This window comes from Cyrtonyx montezumae, unplaced genomic scaffold, assembly GCF_038088225.1.
Source record: "Cyrtonyx montezumae isolate F1298 unplaced genomic scaffold, pur_monq_1.0 scaffold_12, whole genome shotgun sequence".
Taxonomy (NCBI): domain Eukaryota; kingdom Metazoa; phylum Chordata; class Aves; order Galliformes; family Odontophoridae; genus Cyrtonyx; species Cyrtonyx montezumae.
In genome coordinates, this window is record NW_027071848.1 from 18,736,332 (window position 1) to 18,760,103 (window position 23,772).

General features: G+C 37.7%; 1 protein-coding gene across 1 annotated transcript in view; it reads left to right on the forward strand.

Annotated features, from left to right (window-relative positions):
* Window positions 1-22,200, forward strand: part of FRY (FRY microtubule binding protein) — a 159,165-nt gene extending 136,965 nt beyond the window's left edge. Inside the window, exons 54-61 of the mRNA XM_065730251.1 lie at window positions 1,402-1,565; window positions 2,704-2,893; window positions 8,570-8,719; window positions 8,970-9,068; window positions 9,531-9,614; window positions 18,743-18,853; window positions 20,813-21,006; window positions 21,546-22,200. Of these exons, the coding sequence (XP_065586323.1) occupies window positions 1,402-1,565; window positions 2,704-2,893; window positions 8,570-8,719; window positions 8,970-9,068; window positions 9,531-9,614; window positions 18,743-18,853; window positions 20,813-21,006; window positions 21,546-21,804 (1,251 nt within the window). The 3' untranslated portion in view covers window positions 21,805-22,200. The remainder of the gene's footprint in view (window positions 1-1,401; window positions 1,566-2,703; window positions 2,894-8,569; window positions 8,720-8,969; window positions 9,069-9,530; window positions 9,615-18,742; window positions 18,854-20,812; window positions 21,007-21,545) is intronic.
* Window positions 22,201-23,772: the final 1,572 nt, after the last annotated feature.

Sequence of the window (23,772 nt, forward strand, 5' to 3'; positions counted from 1 at the left end):
GTGGTTCATTTTGTCTGTCTTGGACTCAGGAATATTACCATCTGTTTTGCTTGTAAGACATGTACATGCACATGGGCACCTATACAGGAGAATGTGCCTTTATGAGACATCCAATGCTGAAAAGATAAGGAGTTTATGATGTTCTTGCTGGAGTCATCCGAACAGCAACTGCTTTGCAGAGATGTGGAGGATGATGCAGACAAAAGGCAAAAGATTCAAACTCAATCAAAATTTGTTCAGACTAAAAATGAGAAATTGAAAAGCTTTCAAAAAGAAATCAATAGAGGTGATTCGACATGTCCATTAGCTTTAGGTATTAATGGACAAAAAAAAGGAAGTGATAGAAGCATAATCCTTTTATTGGCCTGTAAAATGCTTTGCCTTCCCCTTGTATAGCAGTTACTCTTTGATTCTAAATTGGAGAGGGAGGTGATTGTCCCCCCCTACTCAGCCCTTGTGAGGCCCCATCTGGAGTACTGCATCCAAACCTGGGGAATGTGTCCAGAGGAGGGCCACTAAAATGATCAGAGGGCTGAAGCACCTCTCCTATGAAGAAAGGTTGAGGGAACTGGGCTTGTTTTGCTTGGAGAAGGCTCTGGGGATACTTCATTGTGGCCTTCATGTTGATAGTGATAGGACAAGGAGGAATGGTTTTAAATTAAGCCAGGGGAGATTTAGGTTAGATATTAGGAGGAAGTTTTTCACTCAGAGGGTGGTGATGCACTGGAACAGGTTGCCTAGGGAGGCTGTGGATGCCCCATCCCTGGAGGCATTCAGGGCAAGGCTGGATGTGGCTCTGGGCAGACTGGTCTAATGGTTGGCAGGGAGTTTGAAACTAGATGATCTTTGGGGTCCTTTTCAACCCAGGCAATTCTATGATTCTATCCAGTGTTGCAGGCAGTAATTGTTTTAAGCGTTATCTTGAGAGTCTTTAATACTCTCTTGGACACAATAAAGTAAGAAGTGATGAGGACAGCCTGACAGTAAGAAGAACCCTATTGCTTTTCCTGAAAAAAGGCATCCTTTTATGTTGCCAGATGTATTGAAATCTGAAATCTTTGCAATTTAGTTAAAGTACCTTTAAAAATAGTATTGATCCGAGACAGCAAGTTAAGCAGATACACTCTTATTACAGAAGTGTAACTCAATTCATGTATTTTATTTTATGAATCATCACATCTGTGCGATTTACCATGCTGCTGTTTTATTTTTCATTAGTACTTAATGAAAAATTCTAGGTTGTCACAGAATCACAGGGTTGTAGGGGTTGGAACAGACCACTAGAGCTCATCTAATCTAACCTCCCTGCCAAAGGAGCTCCCTAGACCAGGTTGCACAGGTTTTAGTGGTATTAACTTCTTAATTTGCTGTTTTCTAAGACATCATGATTCACTTCCCTAGGTTGAAGCCATACATGAAGAGCAAGACACAGCAGTCCATGAGGATGAACTTTCAGCATCTACAAATGAACTCCCTGGAGCATTTGAATGCAGTGATAGCCTTAGTATGGATATGACAGAGACTGAAGAGAAAGTTGACAGGCTGGAACAATTTGCTCTTGCCAGGTACTTGTATATACTGTTATTTCTAAAAGTCCTCTTACACTGCACAGCAAAGTGGTATCAAATGTTAATTAATTTCATCATTTGGGTACTGGAAAGGTAAACCTGAAATTATCAATATAATTATTGCACAACTACAGAAAGAATGAGATTTTCCCTGTAGGAAAAACAGGATACAAACTGTGCATACATCTATGCAGTTAGTCATTGTATACATGATATATTTAATTTAAAAAGAAAAATAGTTTTTAAAGTTTTGCAGTAACAGAAATACTGCTTAGTTAACTGTTCAGCAGATCACCCATGATGTGATCATACTGATTGCTTATGGATCAGAAGAAATTCACAATATTGTCAAAAATCCTATCTGTGGATAGATAGGAGCAGGTCCAAAGAAGGGCAACAAGGCTGGTGAAGAGCTTGGAGAATATGGCCTATGAGGAGCAACTGAAGGAGCTGGGGCTGATCAGTCTGGGGAAGAGGAGGCTGAGGGGAGACCTTATTGCTCTCTTGAAATACCCGAATGGCAATTGCAGTGAGAGCAGGGTTGGTCTCTTCTCACTGATGATAGGTGACAGGACAAGGGGAAATGGCCCTCGAGTTGTCCCAGGGGAGGTTCAGGTTTTACAGAATCACAGAATGTTGGATATAAGGAAAAACTTTTCTACAGAAAGAGTTGTTAAGCACTGGAATAGGCTCCCCAGGGAGGTGGTTGAGTCACCGTCCCTGAATGTGTTTAAAAACCACCAGTGGATGGTACACACTGATATAATTTCTCCAAGTTTTTGCTGTACATTAATGCAAGCAAGTTTTCCCAAAATAAGTGTTTTCCTCATAAGTCCTATCCTCCTTTGAAATTTAAGCTTTCTTATTCAAAGCCACTGTATGATAGAACAATGTAGGTACCTCAAGATGAGGTAGTATAGATGTTAATGGCCAAAAGATAGGGAATCTGATTTGGAGATTTTTCCACATTGTGGACAAAATCTTGCCAATATTCAAGAGTAATTTAGAAGATTGTATTTTTAGAAAGATTCTGTGATTGGTCATGGGATTTAACCTCTCTCTCTTACAGTGTATTTTATCTGTCACCTCCCTGCACTTCTGCTTTCCTAACAGTTTATTTTCTTTTCTCCTTTAGTTTTGGAGATGGTGATCGAAATGCCTCTCCTCCTCCCTCACCATTTTTTTCTGCCATCCTTGCTGCATTTCAGCCAGCAGCATGTGATGATGCAGAAGAAGCCTGGCGTAGTCACATCAACCAACTCATGTGTGATTCTGATGGTTCCTGTGCAGTTTATACATTTCATGTGTTCTCTTCCCTGTTTAAGGTGAGAAAATAAGAGATAAAAATGTGTAGATGGTGTATGGCTGCTGAGACGGCCTTTGACAGTAGTACTAGGAAAGAACTAACAGGGATATATTTTCAGTTTTTCAAGTGCAGTTAGTATACCAGATTTTCATGCGTTCTAGTTTTGGCATTTGAATGATATGAAAATAAAAATCTTATACTTGGAGGTTTGAAAATAACAGCAATAAAATGTGGATCTACGTTAAGGGGTATATATATGGATCTACATGTAAAGGGTATACACAACACCCAGGTAATTTCATGCAGAAATAAATTAAATATGGTCTCAGAGTATGCTGTTGTTTTCAGTAATGAGTACCCTGCTAAAAATATACCATCTTGAGATCTTTTAATGTATTGAATGCATTTTAATGTATTTAATGTATTTTCATTCCTCGTGAAAAACAAGCATCAAAAATTAGGACTCACTTCTCCATCCTATTTCCTCTAGAGTTAATTTTATGCCTTTTAGCTGTACATTGTATTCTCCTTCACCACTGTAAATAGAGGTACCTTAATGACAAACATTCATTCAAACATTCACTTAAGCACTATCTAATAAATGACTATTTGAAAAAAATCTCAGTGCTGACATGAGTGCATGATGGGTCAACTTTGAAAATTAGTACTGTCTCTCTTCATGTTGAATATTCCAGTTCTTTGCCTTTACGTCAGTCTTAGAGGTTGATAGCCCTGTTCAAGTGTTTGAGAGCTGTCCTTTCTGTCCTCCTCAAAGAGGTGAAAAGGAACACTGCTGAAAATTAAAACAGTATAAATACCATGTAATGCAAAGCCTAAACATTACTTGTGAACTGCCTCTTTAACTCCAAATCCTAACACTTGAACAGTGCATTACTTGTTCTGCTTCTCCTATTTTCAAAAGATAACCTACTAATATTCTTCAGCTGATACTGGATGAGAAAGATTTAATACTGCACTGAAAAGATTTTTCAGTAACAGCAGAACATGAATAATAGTAAATAAATAATAAAGGTGTTAATAGTATCAAGAAACCAGGATTTTCTAAATGTAGTAACAGATATATTTTTACCTTACAAAACTAGCTGTTATTTTCCCAGACTTTTTTTTTCATAAGATCTTAACTTTTCTGGACTTCTTGTTGGTGCCATTAACTTTGCTACTCATCTACTGTCTTAAAAGATTTTTGACCCTCACCAACAGGAAGTTTTGGAAATATGACCAGTATGTGCAAGCCTTGCAGTGCAGAGCACTGACAAAGTATTTAACTGTGAAACAAAATCCTTGTTTGGAGCAGCCTGTCAACTAAATAATTGGTGAAGAAAAAGAAGTGTTTTCCAGGGTACCTACATTTTTGGTCTTCATCAAGTTGATGGTAACTTGGATGTTTGCCCACAACACACTAGTTTAAAATTCCTGAAATTATTGAAGGACTTTTCCTGTAAACTGGCTATATCTCAGAGATCTCTGGATAATCCTTTTTCAGGTCTCTGCTCTGAGCTGCCTCTTTGATTTCTGTCAAATATCTTTCAGTAAACCATGCAGTTCCAAGACAGGCAGGTTTGAGAGCCAGCAAGTAGTTAGCACAGTTGAGTTGTTAACTAAAAATCCTCTTCCCAGAAGAAAAAAACATCACCTTAAGAGAAAAGAAGTTCTGAGAACGTTTTGTTATTACTCACATTCACATGTAGCCCAGGGACAGAACGTAAGCATATACCTATGATGACAATATCATGATGTTGTCATTGTTACTCCTGATAGTTTTGTTTATTAAACTATATACTTCAATCAGGCCTTGCCCAAAATATTTCAGTCACTAATCTGTAAACAAAGGGATATAGCTGAGATAACTTGTTATAGAACTGACAGTCCATGTAACTGCAAAATAAATATAATTAGTGAAGTACTATACATAGACATCAGTGTATAGTTTCTAAACGTTTTTATAACCAATTTTAATACTTCACAACAGTGTTTAATGCTGTTGCATTCTTAGCTATAGGTTGATTGTTGCTTTCATGAATATATGAAAAGAGTGCAGTAAAGGAATATGTCATGTAGATACTTAACACTAGATGGATCAGCTGCTCATGAAGCCATGACTGAAATGCTTTGAGGAAGTAATGTTTGTGAAATAAAATAAGATTGTTCAAAGTTATTCGTAGAGTTCTGGAAGGAAACTGAGGAGTTCATAGTCTTTATCTTGCCAAGGTCTACAACTTCTACCTTGGTCAAGTGTTGGGTTTTTTTTAATAAACTGTTCTTAACTTGTAGGCTAGGATGAAACCTCACAACATTCTTAGGCATTCCTCCTATTCCTTGAAAATTCCTCTTTCTCTGATTTTATGTCCATGATGTCTTGCTCTGTCCACTGTGGTACATTCTTTTCTTTGTAGCTGCTGCTTATATTTTAGGACCATTGTCATGACTTTGTCTATCCCAAACTGGTCTTATTTAACTTCAATTCTTAACTTTAACCATCACCACAAATCAGATTTTCTAAACTTCTAGCTGTTGCTTTGGGCTTTCTTCAGTAAGTGTATATATTCCTTGAAAAGGAAGAGCAGGTTCTTTATTTCAGCCTAGGTTCTTACCAGCACTAACTAGAATTGGATTTGATGTTCTGTAGGAGCCACTCCTGTGTAAAATCTTTTATCTCTCTGATAATTGCTTTACTGTAGGATACAGTTAATTCATTTTTGCTTGCAATCCAATCTAATATGCAGATCTTTTTCTATGAATTTTTGCCCTCCTGCCTTCTCTTCATCCTGAATGCACTGCAACTGTTTCTATGCAGTTGTACAACCTTGTCCTTCTTTCTTTTCCCTGCACCATTTCTCCAGTCTGCCAAGATCAGTGTCAATTATAATCCTAGCTCCCAAATTGCTTGCAGCCCCTGCAGCCCAACCATCTCTGCATTTAACAAATGTGTTGCATGTTCCATTATTCATTGTTTTCATTAATGATTTTGTTTGTGCCTGAGACGGTTCCCAGTGGAATCCTACTCAATTTATCTTTTGAATTGGAAAGTGAACTGTTGATAATTAACTTAACGAGTATGTTTTTACATACCTCGTTACCTATAGACCTGTTTGTTCTGCCTAATTTCTAAGACAGTAAATACAGTAGTATAGAACATATCAATTGTTTCTCCTAATAGAATTTTTAAGGCTTTTGTGGAAGTTAAATTGCCTGGTATGATTTGTTCTCAACAAAGTTGTACAGCCTATTATTCATCTCTTACATGTTCCTACATTTCCCTGAACTTAGTGATTGATTCCTCTGCTTTTTTTTTTTTTTTTTAAATAAACACTTTCCTCATGTTTTTTGTAATATCCTGTATTCTGTGAGTTCTGAAAGTAATTGTTATGGCTCCTAGAATTCTTTACCCAGTATTATTATTTTCATAGCATGAATTTCCCTAATCTGCAGTGATATAAAAATATCTGTTGTTACTTCAATGTTTTTCAGATGTCTTGTTGATGCTCTGTTTTATCTGTATGCATATGTTCTTTCTGGTAGTGGTAAGGCAAAAAAGGGCATTAAAATCATCAGTCTTTTCAGGAACTTCTGTTAGCAGCCATTCCTTGGCCTTTCTCTTAATTATCTGTAATATACCTTCTTGTAATACATTCTTTCTCTTGCTAGTTTGTTCGGCTTCTCCCACTCTGATTATGACAATGTCATGCTATTTTTGGTGCCTAAGTTAGTAACTGAACATAGTTTTGCATTATGTTCTTTGTAGCATGGATATTTGCTTGAGTGAAGTATTTGTGAGTTAGCCATGTGAATATCTCAAATTATTTTGTCTTTCAGTGCTATGGAATGACCTTCTGGCCTCTTTTTATGAGTAAAGGAATGGGCAACTCTTTATTATGTCCTGTTCCCCATGTAGTTCTTTCCCTTGGGCTTTGTTTCTGAAAGCACATAAGTGATTTGTATTATCTCTGTGTTCTGTCTCCTTCACTGTCTCAGGATCTAAGGATAGTTACTCCTCCCCAGGAAGGGGTTGTGGCATTTAAACAGGAGCTGTGGAAGATTTTATGTTGGAGCTTTCACATCTCACCAGATGTGTTTTCATGTCCCACTAGATGTTCTCCTCCTTCCAGTCAGTAGCTCCAGGACTCTGCTCCATGATACTGCTTATTAAATTTCCTTCCATTTCCGTGTTCTCAGCTAGCTCACCTCTGTTGGTTAACATCAAATCTAGATCTCTTTCCTTCGGCAGAAGAAATGTCAGTAGGTTTTATTAACAGCTGGACTTAATCTTTCTTCTCAGAAAATACCTAAGTAGTAAACACACAGCTGTCACCATGCACTACGATTTAAATGATTTGATAGTTGCTCATAAAAATAATTATTTACCTGTTTTTGTGGTAGTTAATAAATGCCCCTTGTCTCAACTACTGACTCAAGTGAAGCAGAGAATCTGAGCTGTGTGACACATATTGATTTTTGTTGCTGTATTGAAGATGCTAGAAAAACAAACACCAGATCTTGACTGTGAACAGGACTGGTTCAGATGCTTTAGGGAGAAGTTCTAAGTTGCACTGTAGATAAAGTTTTTCCTTAACCATTTTATAAATAATTTATTGTGCATACCCTACCTGCAATGTGATAGTTATTATGGATTTTTTAAAAGTCAGCCATTCCAATTGTACCTGTTATCCATGAATTCTGAACTGAGCTTGCTTGATTTTAGATGCTTCGCATCTAGACCCAGAACAGAAAGACTAAAGGCCATTCATTTGTCTGTCATCAAAATAGCTGTTTAGGAAGTGCTTTTCTCCAGTGAGGAATGCTTAGAGTAACACAGGTCCTAATTTGCATTCCTCAACGGAAGTGCCTACAGTTATATGGGGAAAAATATAAAAATGTTCCATAGTTTTATTTTAAAAAGCATTTTTAACTTATTCTCACCAGCTGAGCAGTTGCCCTTGGTGAAATACACATTAGCAATGAAATCTGTTCTATATTTATCAATACAATTAGTTCATGTCCTGTGAGACTAAAATATTTTTCTTTGTTACTCAATATATTAGCTGCTGAAAAGAAAGTGTCAGAATTAGAATGGTCTGAATGGTTCTGGAGGAACAGACTGTTTAAGGACTCAAAATGTCAAAAAATAAAAAGACATCTCCTGAGAAGAATAATTCCCGGATGCAATGCAGTATTTTTGGAGCCCTCCCAAAAAGCAGCAAACTTTTAGTAAGAAAGCTTTTCCCCCAGGGGAAAGCAGAAGTTCTTTTCTGATTTTCCATGCTGCTGTTTGGTGTTAGGATGTCCATTACATTGTCTGGTCAACCACTTGACACAGAATACTAACAAAACAATGCCCGGAGTGGGCAGAAAAAGTAATGTGCTGATCAACTGTTAACCCTGTGCAGAGAAGAAAATGAAATGCATGTGGGTAAGAGGCCACATATAGATGAATCATGTTCATCAATAGGTCATTACTAACTCTGCAGCTAGTTTCACAGCTGCACAGCTGTACACCCTCTGCAGCACAATAATTGTTCCGTGTGAGCAAACAATGAGTTTGTGCACAGGAAGATGGCCTCTGTTCCACATTATTGTGTGACACACGCATTTAAAAAAAAAGCATGCAGTTTTGTTTATAAAGGAAAGTAGCTTGTACTTGTCTAAAGAATGTGACAAACTGTGTTTTGCTTTACAGAATATTCAGAAAAGATTCTGCTTCCTAACCTGTGATGCAGCTAGCTACTTGGGAGACAATTTGCGAGGAATAGGCTCCAAGTTTGTGAGGTCTTCTCAGATGTTAACATCATGCTCAGAATGTCCTACCCTTTTTGTAGATGCAGAAACAGTGAGTATATTCTTTTCACAACTTCAAGTGTAAATTATCACAGGTGCACCTGTTGCCAGCAGGCTCTCAGTATACTCTTCTATTTATGTATTTTTTTCATAAACATAAAATCAAGCATTTTTCAGTATTGGTGTCTAGAAACCTCAGTATTACTTCACAAGATATTTTCTCTACTGTATTTCCTATTCTGCTAGTATTTTTTATGCCTTTATAATGACATTTACTAGCCTTCTTTATTTTATTTCTTCAGCTTCTGTCTTGTGGCCTTCTTGAAAAACTGAAGTTCAGTGTCCTAGAACTGCAGGAATACTTGGATACATACAACAACCGAAAAGAAGCAACTCTCTCGGTATGCTGGATTGTGCTACGTTCTTGTTTTTGTATGTGAATTCTGAAACTATGTCAGGAGACTGCAGATAGTGTCAAATAGTTTAACATTTAATAAGAAAGCCTATTTCAGATACTGGATTCATTTCATGTTTCTTCCTGAACATTTGAACCAGAACTTAAAATTTATTAAATCCTTTAAGTTTAGTAACATCAACGTGATCAACAATCCTGATCTTTCCTTTCTCCTAGTTAGTAAATAATTCTTCCTTTTTCTTGTTTTACACAATTTAAATATTAATACTACTAACAGAAATCAAAACTGCAGTTGTTTAAATTGTAGTCAAAGGAAATAGTCTGTGTGAATAAAAATCATAATTGCAAAATTTGTTTATGTGCTATGCTTTGTAACTAAAATACTGTTACATGCAAATCAAGCTAAGGGCCTTATTCATATCTTCTTTTAATTTCTTTCTGAAAACAGTGGCTTGCAAACTGCAAGGCAACGTTTGCTGGGGGCTCACGAGATGGAGTTATTACCTGCCAACCAGGAGACTCAGAAGAGAAGGTAATGAGTGAGAAGGATTATTTCACTCCTCTAAAGTGACATGTGATATATCTTGTTCTTGGATCCGCAAGGTCACGGTGTACTTCCTCCTTCCCTCTCTGATGGGCTTTGGCATAATCCAGTTTCCACACTCAAGACTCGGAGGAATTGTTGTTGCCTCAGTCCTGGCCAAAGGAAATGACAAGTTTTCAGAGGTGACACTTATGCCTTCCTACTCTAGACAAGGAAGCAGAGTTAACCCTGCCTGGGTTGTGTGTGCAGTCCCCTTTTTCAGAGAGATACTGCATCAGAATTCATTTTCCCACAGCACAGTCCGGAAATCAATCCTGATGTACTGTGCTTCCACATTACTCCCATTTTATCTACAGCTGTTACAGAATCAGCCTGCAAAACAGAAAGACTTATCTGGTTGAAATCCACTTAAATTAGCAGTTATTAAATAATGGCTGTAAATGACCAGTGAGATTATTTATGCTTTAGGAAAGTATTTATAGCAATGGCAAAATAGCTCTTTGATCATTTCTAGATGCAGGTTTCAGACACAAGTGTGGGCATATGTATATCCATATGTACATTTAGAATATTAATTCTAGTTTAGAAATCAGTCTTTTCAGAAGTCAGTGTGATCCAGTGGCACGCCTGAGATCTGATACACCACTTACAAGAAGCAGGTGATATTTTTGTGATGTAGAATGAGTTGGGAACTGTTATTTTGTGGGCTTTTTTTTTCCCCCTTTTTGGAGGAAAAGGAATGAGGAGATTGAAGAAGGAGGAGGATGAAGAGAATTAGCCAAAGTCAAGAAGCAGCAAAATATCTCCTATTTGCATGTATTATACCTTATAAAAATTTATAATGACATTTTCAGAACTTAGCTGTTTTAACTTTTTTGTTATGTTTTGTTTTGGAAATACTTTATTTTATGGTCATGTTGATTTTGATTTGTTTCTCTACTCCCCCAATTCATTTTATTCTATTTTTATTTTACCCTCTCATTCAATCTCTATGTATTGATCTTCCAGTTTGATCTCAGCTGTTTGCTTTTTTGGTTTGGTTTGATTTTGTGCCATTGCTCAATAATTGCAAATCCTTGCCACCCCTGCATTTTGGCTTCCTTGACTTTATTAGCAAATATAATTTGCTAATAAATCCTCTGGCTATAATCACAGGTGGTGGGAAAACTGTTCAGTCTTCCCCCATCTGGCAATGGCACCAGCAAACGTTGCACACACTTTCCTGTGCATTTAAGTAAGATGCTGTCTCTTCTGTAATTTGTTATGGTGTGTCGGGATGTCACAAGTGAGCTATTCTCATGTCTGCAGAAGAGGGACCTGGAATCTGTGCTACTACCTCTCCTGCCAAGTAGATTGAGAGAGGGAGATATACATAGAGAGGCATAGTGTGTGGATGTTCTCTGCCCAGTGGTGCACAATACCCTGAACAGTGGCTTCAGGTATAAGGTGTTGTGTATGTTGCTGTGTACAGCTTACTTATACTCCTCTTACCTATTTTGGTAACCCAAAAATGGGATGGAGGATCAGACATCTTGCTGATATCTACTTTCTTTCTGTTTTGAAAAAGTACACCAGAGAGAATGCTGTGGAGAAGGAATAAACTATGAACTAAGTTCAGGTATAAATGACCTGAATGCTTCTAAAAGTTAATAAATATGCTCCATTTGTGTGATTTTTTTTAATTAGATATTTTTTGTCATGTTTAAATGTGAAACCAGAGACAGTATTCTTACTTATCAAACAGACTGAAAAAAAGGTTTTTTCACTCTTGCAAGAATCCTTGATCTATCCCAGCAATGTTCTTTCAGTCCAAAATACAATATTCCTTGGAAGTTGACAGGATGGTAGGTCTTTGATCAATATATTCCTTTCTTCCCCTTCTCAACTCACCTGTCAATTGAAAACAGCTCTTCCCTAAGGAACCTTCTCGTATATAATAATCCATTCTGTTTATTCATCAAAAGAGTAATGGGAGAAAGAATCCAAGGGAGCTGGAAAAGTGTCATTAGAAAGCAAACAGGATAAGTGATCCTTACGTTGACAGGTTTTTTTGTTTTTTTTCATGCCTTTCCTTTCCTGTTCTCCGTTAGCCTGGAAGGCCTAAGAATCTACCAATTGTAGGAAAGAACACGTTTGTCTTAAAGTTGCTAGCCATTAATAAACCTGTCTAAAATTTTAAGACTTATGGATAGTTTGACTGGGCCTAAAATCCTGCTTTAAACTTCTGATATAAAAAATTGCCTAGCTAAACATGAAAACAGGCCACTTCAGATAAGATTCAGAAATAATTGCAAAGAAGAAAAAGCAATACCTTTTTCTGTGGAATACAGAAATCTGGGATTCTCGGAACCCCCTGCTTTGTGAAAAGCTTGAGGCGAGGACAATCCAACCTGCAGACAAGACAGACATTAAGACCAGATTCAGTGTTGCCATCAGGGTTACGTCACAAATGCTTTAAATGGGTTATGCTTGCCTGTGTGCACAGTTCCCTTGGCACTGGTTTCCCTAATCAGATCTTAGTTCAAAATAATTGCACATGATTTGTTGACCATTGTTACTGTTGCTGAAAACAGCAAAGGCAAAAATTGTTTATTCTGCCATTAAGGAATCTTGAAATAGAAGTTGTCAAGGCCAGCTGCTAGAGCTAGCAAATTGGGTAACAGCTAAATGTCCCAGAATGCCTTTCCAGCCCTACCAACAGATTGCATGGTTGGTACGTGTCTCTGATCTGTAAGCTATGATGCTATGTTCAGTCACTTGATACTGCAGAGTCTTAAGGACAGAGGAGTTGATTTATTGACAGATTAACTGCACATAGTGTTATGCTGTCTGTCCATGTGTAACAGATGAGTAAATCTACTGGTACATTCATGCACCCTAACAAATGGGGATTTTTTTAATTTTTTTTTTATCTAGCCAAAGACTGCATTTTGGTCGGTTTTGGTTTGTTAGATTTTTACTTTTATTTTTGAAAAGAGATGCATGAAAGCTTCTATTTTTCTAGTTTATTATTAATAGCTAGTTAAAGAAGTATTTGTCTCCTAATGAGACATTCAGCTCACTCTGCAAGTCCAAAGTCAGTATACACTTTCCTTAAAACTTGCTCATTCAAAAGATCACAATCTAATGAGCATGGGCTGTGCAAACACAAGCTGTTAATGATATTTAAAACATACTCCACCCCTTAACATTTTGCTGGAAACGTTGAGAATGTGCCTGTTCCTGTGGCTGAAGGTTCAGTGACTGTGGGCCACCAACAAGACTGAAGATTTACCTCTTGACACTGTAGCAGTGTGGAGTTAAACTGAGTCACAGTACACCTAAAGGCAGAGTGAATCTCATTATTAAAGTAGAAGTTTGTTTGGACATTAGATTAGAAATATTGATTTCTTTCTACTATCTGTTGGACAGATCTGGAACTGACAGTAAGCTCAGTGTGGCTCTTGCGGGCAGCTTTTCTAGAGGACCACAGCTGTGCTTTCTCCAGACAGAACAATTTCTGTCCTTCAAATACAATGGATATTAAAGAATGCAGCATATATCTCTCTCTTTTTCTCTCTGATATGTATACGTTTATATATACATCAACTTTCCCATGTTGTTGGGAAAAGTTTCTGTCTGCTTCGATACCAAATCACATAGAATACCTCAATACCTCCACTTGCAATTAAAAACTGTCACACACAGCAACTGTTTTGTTATGATGGGGCACTCCTGTGTCATTAAATGACTGAAGGCTATATTGCCATCAAAGTTTTAATGTCTTAAGAAGTAACTGTGTAGTTCCTTCCTCTTTATAGTATGTAAAAATGATTCCTTGAAAAAAGAAAGGAAGAGTGATCTAAAGGTTAGTATTTTGCTATCATCTGTTCTGCTCAGAACTGTACAGAAAAGTAACTCTTCCTGTAGTAAATCAAAGTGTTCCTGTTTGTGTGGAAGTTGAGAGTTCTTCTTAGTTGTAAGATTTACTAGCTGCACGAACTGATCCAATGACACGAAATATTTGATATTTTCATAGTCATAATATCATAGAGTGTTAGAATGCCTTGGACTGGAAGAGACCTTAAAAACCATTCAGTTCCACCTCCTCCCATGTGTAGGGACACCTCCTACTAGATCAGGCTGCCCAGGATCCCATCCAACCTGGCCTTGAACCCCTCCAGGGACAGGGCATCCGCTACTTCTCTGGCAACCTGTTTCAGTGCATTACCATCCTCATAGTGAAGGATTTTCTCCTAGCATCTAAACAAAATCTTCCCTCTAATAGTTTAAAGCCATTCCCTCTTCTCCTATTACTATCAGATTGTGTGAAATATTGGTTTCTCTCCTGATTGTAAGGTCCCTTTAAGCTGCAGTGAGGTCTCCCCAGAGCCTTCTCTTCTCCAGGCTGAATAAGCCCAACTCCTGCTTCTTCTTTTGATAGGAGAGGTGCTCCAGCCCTTTCATCATCTTTGTGGCCCTTCTCTGTACCCATTCCATGTTCTTGTGCTGGACACGGTACTGCAGATGAGGCCTTATGAGGGAAAGTAGAGGGACACAGCTGCCAAAACCATTAATTGGGTATTGTCTGTCACAGTTCCCTTGCCATAGTCATTAAACTAGAAACTGAGGAGAAAAGTAGAAGCTAGGACCATTCTGCCCAGATCCATGATACTGGAGACTAAAAGAAATGTCATTTAGTGAAAAAAGAATAATATCTTCTCAACTTCCAAGGAATATTTCATTCTTAGTGCTGAAAGAGCACAGAAGATAAGTTACAATCATGGAACTGGAGAACCATGTTGAGTTTAATGAGGAGTTCAGGGAGTTTTTGTATAGATTTTGAAAGATCTGTATACTTTCTTGCAGTGAAGAGGGAGGAGCTTACATATAAGACAAAATCCCAGTTCCCACCTCCTGCCCCCTGTCTTCTCCATACTTTTTTGTTTTCTTGGTTTTGGAAGCAGTAAAAAAAGAAACAAAAAATTTCTGCAGAGAAAAACAAACATAGAATTCACTTATTTTCTGCTTTTCCTCTTCTTCTTGAAAGTATATTCCATGGCAAACAAGGAATTATATATGGATTCACTATTTTTCAAAAGTCCAAGTGAAATTTGTTGACATGCTGAGATTCAGAGGAGACCAAGAGAGAGGCAAATGGTTTTAAAAACACAAATTGCTCACCTACAGCACGGTACTCTGTCCTTGTCCTCTTCTTAACTGAAACACAGCTTTACAAATCTTAATTTTCATGATCTGCATGGAAGCCAGGATATAAAGGAAGGCTTTTTTAAGAATACTAATACTCTTAAAGAAAAAAATAAAAGTAGGTCAAAGAACATTAAGGGATTAAAATTAAGCATCGCAGAAATGCAAAGCTTAGCTTGTCATGGTTTTGCTGAAGGTTAGTGCAAGATTTGGTACAGTACCATTCATACATTTTTAATTGTGAAGCCCATTGGGAAGAAGCCAAGCTGAAGTACTCTGTGTGGCCATCCAAAGTTAGCATTATTTGACCTTTCTCTTTTTGATGCCTTTGTACTGATGAGAAGGTAAATCATTTCAGTAAGAATTTCAGAAGTTTGTTAATGTCGTGTGCACATGTACTGACATCAGACTTTAACTGGGCAGACATCATTGTGGATTGGTAGCTACAACACTGACATAAATATTCTGTTCATCTAAAATGTCATAAGAATATAATATAAATAAGGAGACCTACATTAAACATGCACAAAATGCAAATGTAATGCTTGGTAGAGAAAAGACGAAGTATTTCTTTTTTGAGAAGAGAAATTTATTTCGGAGACTCTGGTCCTTAATCTTTGAAATGCTAATATGTGTAAATAAGAGTCTTTATTACTTTGCAACAAGAATTACACTGACATTTAAATAGCTCCAGAATTACAAATCAGTGAATCGTGACTGGTGAGAGGAGGGAATGCAAATCTGAACAAGTGGCCCTGCCACGTAGTCAGACCAAACTGGCATTTTCTGTTTTTTTTCTTACGATTGCGTTAGCTAGAGTTACTTGTAAAATGTTTCCATTGTAGTGTGCCAAGTAATAAACCCAACAGCTCATCCTGTAAATTTCTTTAGATCCATTACATTCAAAAATAGATGTATTTCTAAATAATAAAATATTTCTTAAAAAAAATAATAATTCAGTATTGTTAATAGCTTGAAAACCCTGCATAATATTTGAGTACTTCACAGTATGAGCACTTTTCAACATTAAGGAAAGAAAATTTAAATAGAAGTATTAGTATTATTAGTACTATCTAGAATTTCCTAACCCAGATTCCCTGTAAGCTCCTGTGCTTCTGAGAGAGAGAAATCAAAACTAATAAATATGAAGGTGTAATCAAGGAGGATATTTAGACTGTAATTTACAATTAGAATTCAGAGCTTGATTTTATTGAGTGCTCTGCATGTCGTATGTAACATTTCCAACCACTTACCAAGTTGAGGCAAGCATTGCTAATACTGCTGACAAGTTATGTTGTTATAGATGGGCTGTGCTTCCTATTGCATGCATTACACTGACACTATACTTTCTTTCCTTTCCTTTTCTCCTGTGCCATGCTTGCTGTGTAGCAAATGGAATCTCTTGCAGTAAGTTAAAGTTCTTTCATATTCTTTGTCCATCTGTAGATGGACTAATACACCCCAATTTTACTGTTTTACTCCTAAGCATGTTTTCCTTTTTCGTTATAATTTTCTTGTGAAATATATGGTTCTACATGCAGTGACTAAAATCATTTACCAAGATGTGTTTTGTGAAATCTAAAAATACTGTGCTGAAATTCTGACACTTTCATGTGCTATTTAAAATTGTCATTGACATAACGTTCTGAAAATTGAGTCTTCAAATGGTTATCATATGCTGGAGTAGAAGATCAATTCTTTAAAATTATTTTCAATTTGTAATTTTCAATTTTTTGTTTGTGAAAAACTATAAATTATAGTCGACAGTTGTTTAAAATTGGTTTTGCTTATGTGTTGATGAATGCTCTTAGGTCAGGAGGAAAAAAATGGATTTGCTTGGTATGATAATTAAATACTGAATGAGTCAAATCTGAGCCTTCAATTCAACCTTAGTCCTAATTGTGCCTAAGCAATACAGAATAGTGTATTACATGCCAAGCCTTCTAGACTTCTTTTTTTAAATATATTATGCCATGTTCTGGTTTTGAGTTAATTTTTACCTCCCTGACAACCTGAAGATTATTTGTGTTTACCTGCCACATTAATCTTAATGTTACTAATCTTAGTGTTACGAGAGTGTATTTGATCCCTTCTGGAGAACCTGCTGTGTCCCTTCTACTGAACCAGGACCAGGGAGCAAGTGTGCCTCACAGGCTGGTGTTTCTGGTGCACTACTGGCACCTTCCCTGGCTTCCATGCCCGACTGTGTCTGAGGAGAAGCCAGAATTTTTCTAGGACGCTGTATCTGAAAAGTCGGTCTTCCTTGTGGGAGATGCAAGTTTGGAACGTAGATGCAAGTTTGGCGGTGCTGTGTGGCCTCAGTTACAGAGAATGGTCACTGAGAAAGTTTAATTGATAGACAGCATCTCTCATGCTCTACCTCATCATTATTTTGTCCACAATAGGTTTTGTCCATACTGTACCCATAATTCACTTCTGTCCAAGCAGGTCTTACAGCTGTTCCTTTCCTTTGCCCCACCATGGATGTGCAGGGCTGGATTGACCCCCACCACCTGCTGCTCCCCCCCTGCTCTTAGGGGCCCCAGGGATACCAGCTCTGCCCAATTCTGGTAGAGCCCTTGGTTGACTATAGCTAGGAGTTGGTGCCTGCCCTTACCTGATGAACAAAGCTGAGATTTCCCATAGAACTGCTCTTCTGACCTCAGCTCTTGGGCTTGTAAACAAACTTTTAGAACTGGATGTGGTTCTCATTTTATCGTATTGGTTAAAACCATGACACTCACATATTGAACATATGTAAATTGACAAATTTAATGCTTATGATGTTTTAAAAGTACCTTTTCTTAGTATTTGTGCTGACATTTGCACTGACCTCAATTGAGCAAGCAGCTGAAGTACATGCTGGCAGCCAAGCACATGGAGTGCATTTAGGAAGCAAAGGCATTAATTAGAATCTTCCTTCCTGCAATATTTGGCATGAAGCTCTGCTCTGGTTCCTCCCAAGTCAGTGGAAATATCACTGAGCCTGTGCGTGGTCATTCTGGAGATGACAAATTAAATGTGGTTTGAAGTCTGGCAGTCTTTCCTGTAAATAAAAAATAAGTGTCAGACATGCACGTACAGAATTTTCACTTCTGTAATTTGCTGAAGATGAAGTATTCCTCCCCTCCCAACTGTGATCCATCTGTGGAACTGCAAGATCCCCCTGCTGGTGACACGCAGAGATACCAGCAGCACCAGCATGTTGGTTTGCTGTCTTTCCATTCCTTGTTACTTCGATGTGACCGACACTTTTTGTGTGGTGCTGCACAGTGCTCTGGAAGAAACAAGTTAAACTTCACAGAAGAGTGTGTGCTTATCTGGGATGCAAAATTATACAATCTAGACATCTTCTTACACATTAAATTCTGTCCATCTGCTGTATGGTTTCATTAAGGTGCTGGAAAATCCATGAGCTGAAGTTGAAGCTGCAGAGTTGGCATTTCATCTGCCCCATTGTGGGCTGCATTTATTTGCTTCTACCTCTCCTCTCAGAGAAGCAGGCCAGAGCTTTGGCCCCTGTGGACAAATACTTCTTTGCTTCTCTAGGATTTCTGTCCTCTCAGATATGGTCTTTGGCCAACGCTGATATTTTGAAGAGTTTTATGTTGTGTAAGTCCCAAGTCGTTTCTCCCATATCCTGCCTCTGCTTTCCAGCTGCAGTGGTGTCAGTGAAGCTAACCCAAACAAACTGCTTTGAGATTGGTGCTGACATGCTACTTGAGAGCTAGCTACTGTCATTTTGATTTTCCATGTCTTACATGACTTAAATGAACATTACTTGATTTCTGAAATAGTATGTGGTCATACTTTGGTAAAATAACATTTTTTGAAGAACTAAACTATCTCAAATGCATTTTACTGGTTATTAAAAGCTATCATAACTTACGCATCTTTATTAATTAGTTCTTCTGTAACTCTTTCCCTAGCAATTGGAACTGTGTCAGAGATTATATAAACTCCACTTCCAGCTGCTGTTGCTTTTTCAGTCCTACTGTAAACTTATTGGACAAGTGCACGAAGTCAGTTCCATGCCAGAGGTATGTAGCCAACATTACCAAGTCATAGACTAAAAAACATGCATTACCTTTATGTTCTTACTCTTCTCTCCACGGACTTGCACTAAAGATTACACGGTTCTACCCTGAATAGGAACCTTCAGACAAAACACTTCAATACAGCAGCATCCTAATTAAGGATTAGTTGAAATTGTCCATTTTTATAATTGACTGTATTTTAAGAGGCTGCTTTCTTCTATAAATTCAGTCTTCGAAAGTCATTTCAGTCACTGGTAATTAACTAGAATTATATATGCAATCTTAATTTCACTCACTTCATACATGAGGGAGTGCTCACACTGTATAAACATCTGCAAGTGAGTTTTTTCAACGAGGCCATAGTTTTTAGGGGATTTGAGCTTTCTTCGTACATACAGAAAATCTCCCTTTTGATCATGACTAAATTTCTGTTGATTTGTGGAGACATTTAGACCAAGAGTACTTGTTAGCATGACAATAATCAAGTTTGTGACTGGAATCACATACTATAATTTCCAGCCGTATAAACCATCTCTGCTGTGAATACTGTACATAGTACCAGAAGCGTCTACAGCAGCTTTAAGTGTTTTTGTGACCTTTCATACCTTTGGAAACAAAGGTGTTTAATGTAGAACTACTTCATATTTTGACTACAAGTGTACTTCCTGATCTTGTTCTGCAGATAACTGAATTGCAATCAGTGAAATGCTTCTCAAGAGTGTTAAATGTATTTTAAAACTGTAGTTAACAAAATCTTGTAACTGCAGTTACAAAGACTGAAAAGACTCTTAAGTGTTTTTGACATAACAACATATCTCTTTTAAGGCAAACAGCTTTCTGCTCTGAGTTATATCTCTGTCTCTTATGTGAAGAAACACTTCCCAAGAGAAGTGCTGTCAGTGGAATTTACTGTCAGCAATTGCATAAAATACATGCTACTTTCAAAGTTGTCTTCAAGGTTATCACTTTAAGTTGAGTGATCATCATCTCAGGAGTGGTAGTTACAATAACTTGCCATTCCTTGTGTATTTTTCTACTGATTAAGTGTATATATTTTAAAGTGTTGAGGGGAAGAAGTTATTGTATGTACTTGGCTCACTGCTGTAAACCAAACATTTAAGTGACAAACTGAATTTCATATCATATTCTCTAGTAAACAGAGATTGTTTGTTTTGTTAGATGAGAGATGTGCCACAATAGTAGAAGTGCTGTGAATACTGATTGTGTCCTAAGAAACTGTTCTGCAGGCTGTCTTCTAAGTGAGCAGGCTGCTTGCTTCTAAGAGAAAACCAGGTCCTAGGAGAATAGTTAGTTATTTGAGAAATATCTTCTTTCTTAGAGGATTGGTGTCTATAGCTGTTCAGCAGATCATTTTGTTAGATTAATTGTTATAAATAACACAGCCTATGGACATGCAGACAACAATATGAGGGACAACTGTTTCACTGCAAAATGTAGCATATTTTGCTGGAGCCGTGAGCTCCAGCAAAAGAAATGAAAAGAAGTTCCATTTTTGGTTCATGTGACAGTGGTTATTTTTAATATACATAAGCATCTCAAGGTAGATCTTTAATTCAGCCTTCAAGAAAAGGGATGTACAGTTCTGAAATCCTATCAGCTCCTGCATGCATTTTGTAAATAAAGAGCATCACTGATAGAAGAAGTTGCTGTCATGAACTCATCTGCAATTATGTGAAAACAGATATGAAACAGCAGTGACAGGTAGAAGATGTTCAGATGTGCTCTTGCATTTTAGGAGGACAAAATGATCACAGAGTTAATCCTAAACTCAAAACTTAAAAATCTGTAGTTTGTGTTTTCTATATGTGGTACAGAGCGCAAAGTTTCAAGGAATGACCTTGTGTTACAATGGCTATTTTCTGTAATGTGTACTGCTAATAAGAACAGATTTGCAATAACTAACTAACTAACACGCATCTCATATCTTTCTGCTTGGAACAGCTGCTAAACATGTCAAGAGAACTGAGTGAGCTGAAGAAAAATCTTAAAGATGCTACTGCCACAATTGCAGCTGAGCCTCTGAGCGTGGAATCTGAGCCCACATTCAATTCTACAGAAGCAGCTATTCAGTCTATGCTGGAGTGTTTGAAGAACAACGAACTGGTTAAAGCCGTCCGGCAAATAAGGGAATGCAGGCAAGTTGTACTGTGCAGTCCACGGTGGACTTTAATGTTATTAGAAGAGCATGCATTTATTATGCTCCTAACTTTACACTAAAGGTAATGTGCTGAGTCAGCATAATTAATTTCACGTTTCAACAGGTACGTGGGGCACTGATGTTAATAGCTTTTGAGGGGATGTGCCATAAGTAATGATATCAAATTGGTTCTACAAACTCAAATGTTTAGCACCATGAAGATGCATTTTATAGATAAAAAGTACCGCTGTGAAGCTCCTAAGAATCTTTCTATAAGTACGTCGCTGCCATCAGCTAACATTCAGCACAGTTTCACTTCACTTATTTGAATGAAATTTCTTAGCCTTCTATTTTTTGAAAATGGGAATTGTGCATTTGTGCGATTTCAGTGTCTGCTATCAGTAACAAATGAGTGGCATAAACCAGCAAGTTCCTTTGGCTCATAGCATGTCCAAGTCCTTGTCGAGACCCCTGTCACTTAGTTTTGTCTGTGCTAATAACCCATAATAAGCTCATTCCTTTCCTCTTGGATTGCAGGATTTTGTGGCCCAATGACATCTTTGGAAGTAGCTCTGATGATGAGGTCCAGACGCTGCTGAACATCTACTTCCGGCACCAAACCTTGGGTCAGACGGGCACCTATGCACTGGTGGGCTCAAACCAGAGCCTGACGGAAATCTGTACCAAATTAATGGAACTGAACATAGAGATCCGCGACATGATTCGCAGAGCTCAGAGTTACCGCGTCATCAATACTTTTCTTCCAGACTCCAGCGCTTCCGGCACAAGTCTCTGACAGGACCCTGGGGTCCTCCGTCAAGCTGGGACTGCTGCCCTGTTGGAGTGAGGTGGCTCGATGTCTTCTCAGCCTTACAAAGGTTTGGTCAAACTGTACTCACTCTTGTTACGTTTAGGATTCCTTCTAAAAAGTTACGGGCTGAACTTCAAATGTGTAGCAATACTGTAAGGACGAAGGTAGCATAGAGAATCCGGGACAACGTCGTTTGTTCTCTGTTGCACAAAAACCAGTTAGCATTTCACTGAGCAACTGCAACTCACTACTGAAGAAGTGACTTCCGTTGCATACCAAAGCCTACTACACTGAACAATACTTCCTTTATAGCAAATTAATTTTAGGTTGGCAGAAGTGCAATGTTTCCTTCACAAAATAATATTTTTTGTTAAAAAAAAGAAAGAACTTGTACTTTTTTTCCTTTTTGTCTCTTATTTGGTTGAGTGAAAGATGGGCAGAATGAAGCTGGCCACGGAATCTCTCAAACTTGTTGGTCGAAAGCTGAGAGCCTGTGTATATGAAACAAACAGTAAATGGACTACAGTTTAATGTACACTGTCATTTGAACATGATTACCGTATCTTAAAACAACGAGCTGCTATGAAGTACATTTCCTAATGTTACTAGGCTACTGTCTCTGAAGGTACTGGATCAAATTGCAGAGGTCTGTTCTTAGGCCCCCGAGCGTCTCGGTAGATTTTCTTTTTGTTTTTTTTTTTTTTAATCCTTGGTGGCTTTTTACTAGAAGGTTGCTTTTATGAATATATTTATACTATTAAAGGATGGTTGATATAATTTAACTTGCCATTTTGTAGGAGAAAGTCCCATCACAGTCAAATCTTTGGAGCCGTTATGCATGCATATTTTTATTTAATATAAATTTTGAGTATAAAAAGTAAAAAATATTAACATGAAATGCAAGTTCTCATGTTAAGTTTCTTTAAAGAGATGTCCTATTTTATTTGTAATATATATATACAAAGTCATACCTGTATGTTTTTTTCCCTGCATTTAACTGCTGTCCAGTGTTAAATGTATGCATGTAAATCTGATGCACATCTGAGACACTTTTGTTCTGGCAACTACGTTAACTTATTCACTCTGTAAATACACTTACTGTTTTTGTGAGGTAATTTTGGTTGATAATTGGATCAGTAAATCCATTTAACTAAAATATAAAAGGCATATATAATCAATCACAACAGAGTATTGGTTGTTAAGATTGCGTCCATATGTGAACCTGCATTGCTGCACATGGTATGGATGAGAAGCAGCACTGAAGACACCTGCTTCACACCTTATGCTTAAATTGTTTACTACATTGAAAGAGACCTGTGAGAAGTGAAAGTATTTTTCCTTTATTATCAAACTGACTGAAGCAGTTTCTAACTGAAAAAAAACCCCACACCTGCAGGTGGAGGTTTACTTCTGTTAAAAATATTAATATAACAGGCCTGCTAGTTCCAGACTTAGCTTTCAGTGTATTTTTTCTTCCTTGAGGTGAAAGTATAAGAAAATCTGCCCAGCCTGCCATGGCAGACTAGGCTCAGAACACAGTAAAGCCCTCTCCCCTTGACACCCTTTTAAAAATGCTTGCACAATTTGAAGATGATCCTCACCACAGGAAAACTAAAGTTGGAAAGAACTGGAAGGAGAACTTCAGGAAGTCACTTCATCCTACCTCTACTTGGAGCAGTAGTAGCCACAAGAACAAGTTACTCAGGCCTTCAGCCAGTTGAGTCTTGAAAACCTCCAAAGATGGAGCATACTGCCTCCATGGACAGCTTTTCTACTACAAGGACGGTCAAGTAGAACAAGCTTTTCCTTCCTTCTGAACCTCTCTTGTCTTCTGCCCCTACAAAGCCCTAGGACAACACAAACAGTGGCAACATCTTATTATGCCTCTGTAGAAGGTTTTTCCAAAGACACCACTGACTGTATGTTGTTCCAATTGATTACGTTCAATTCCTT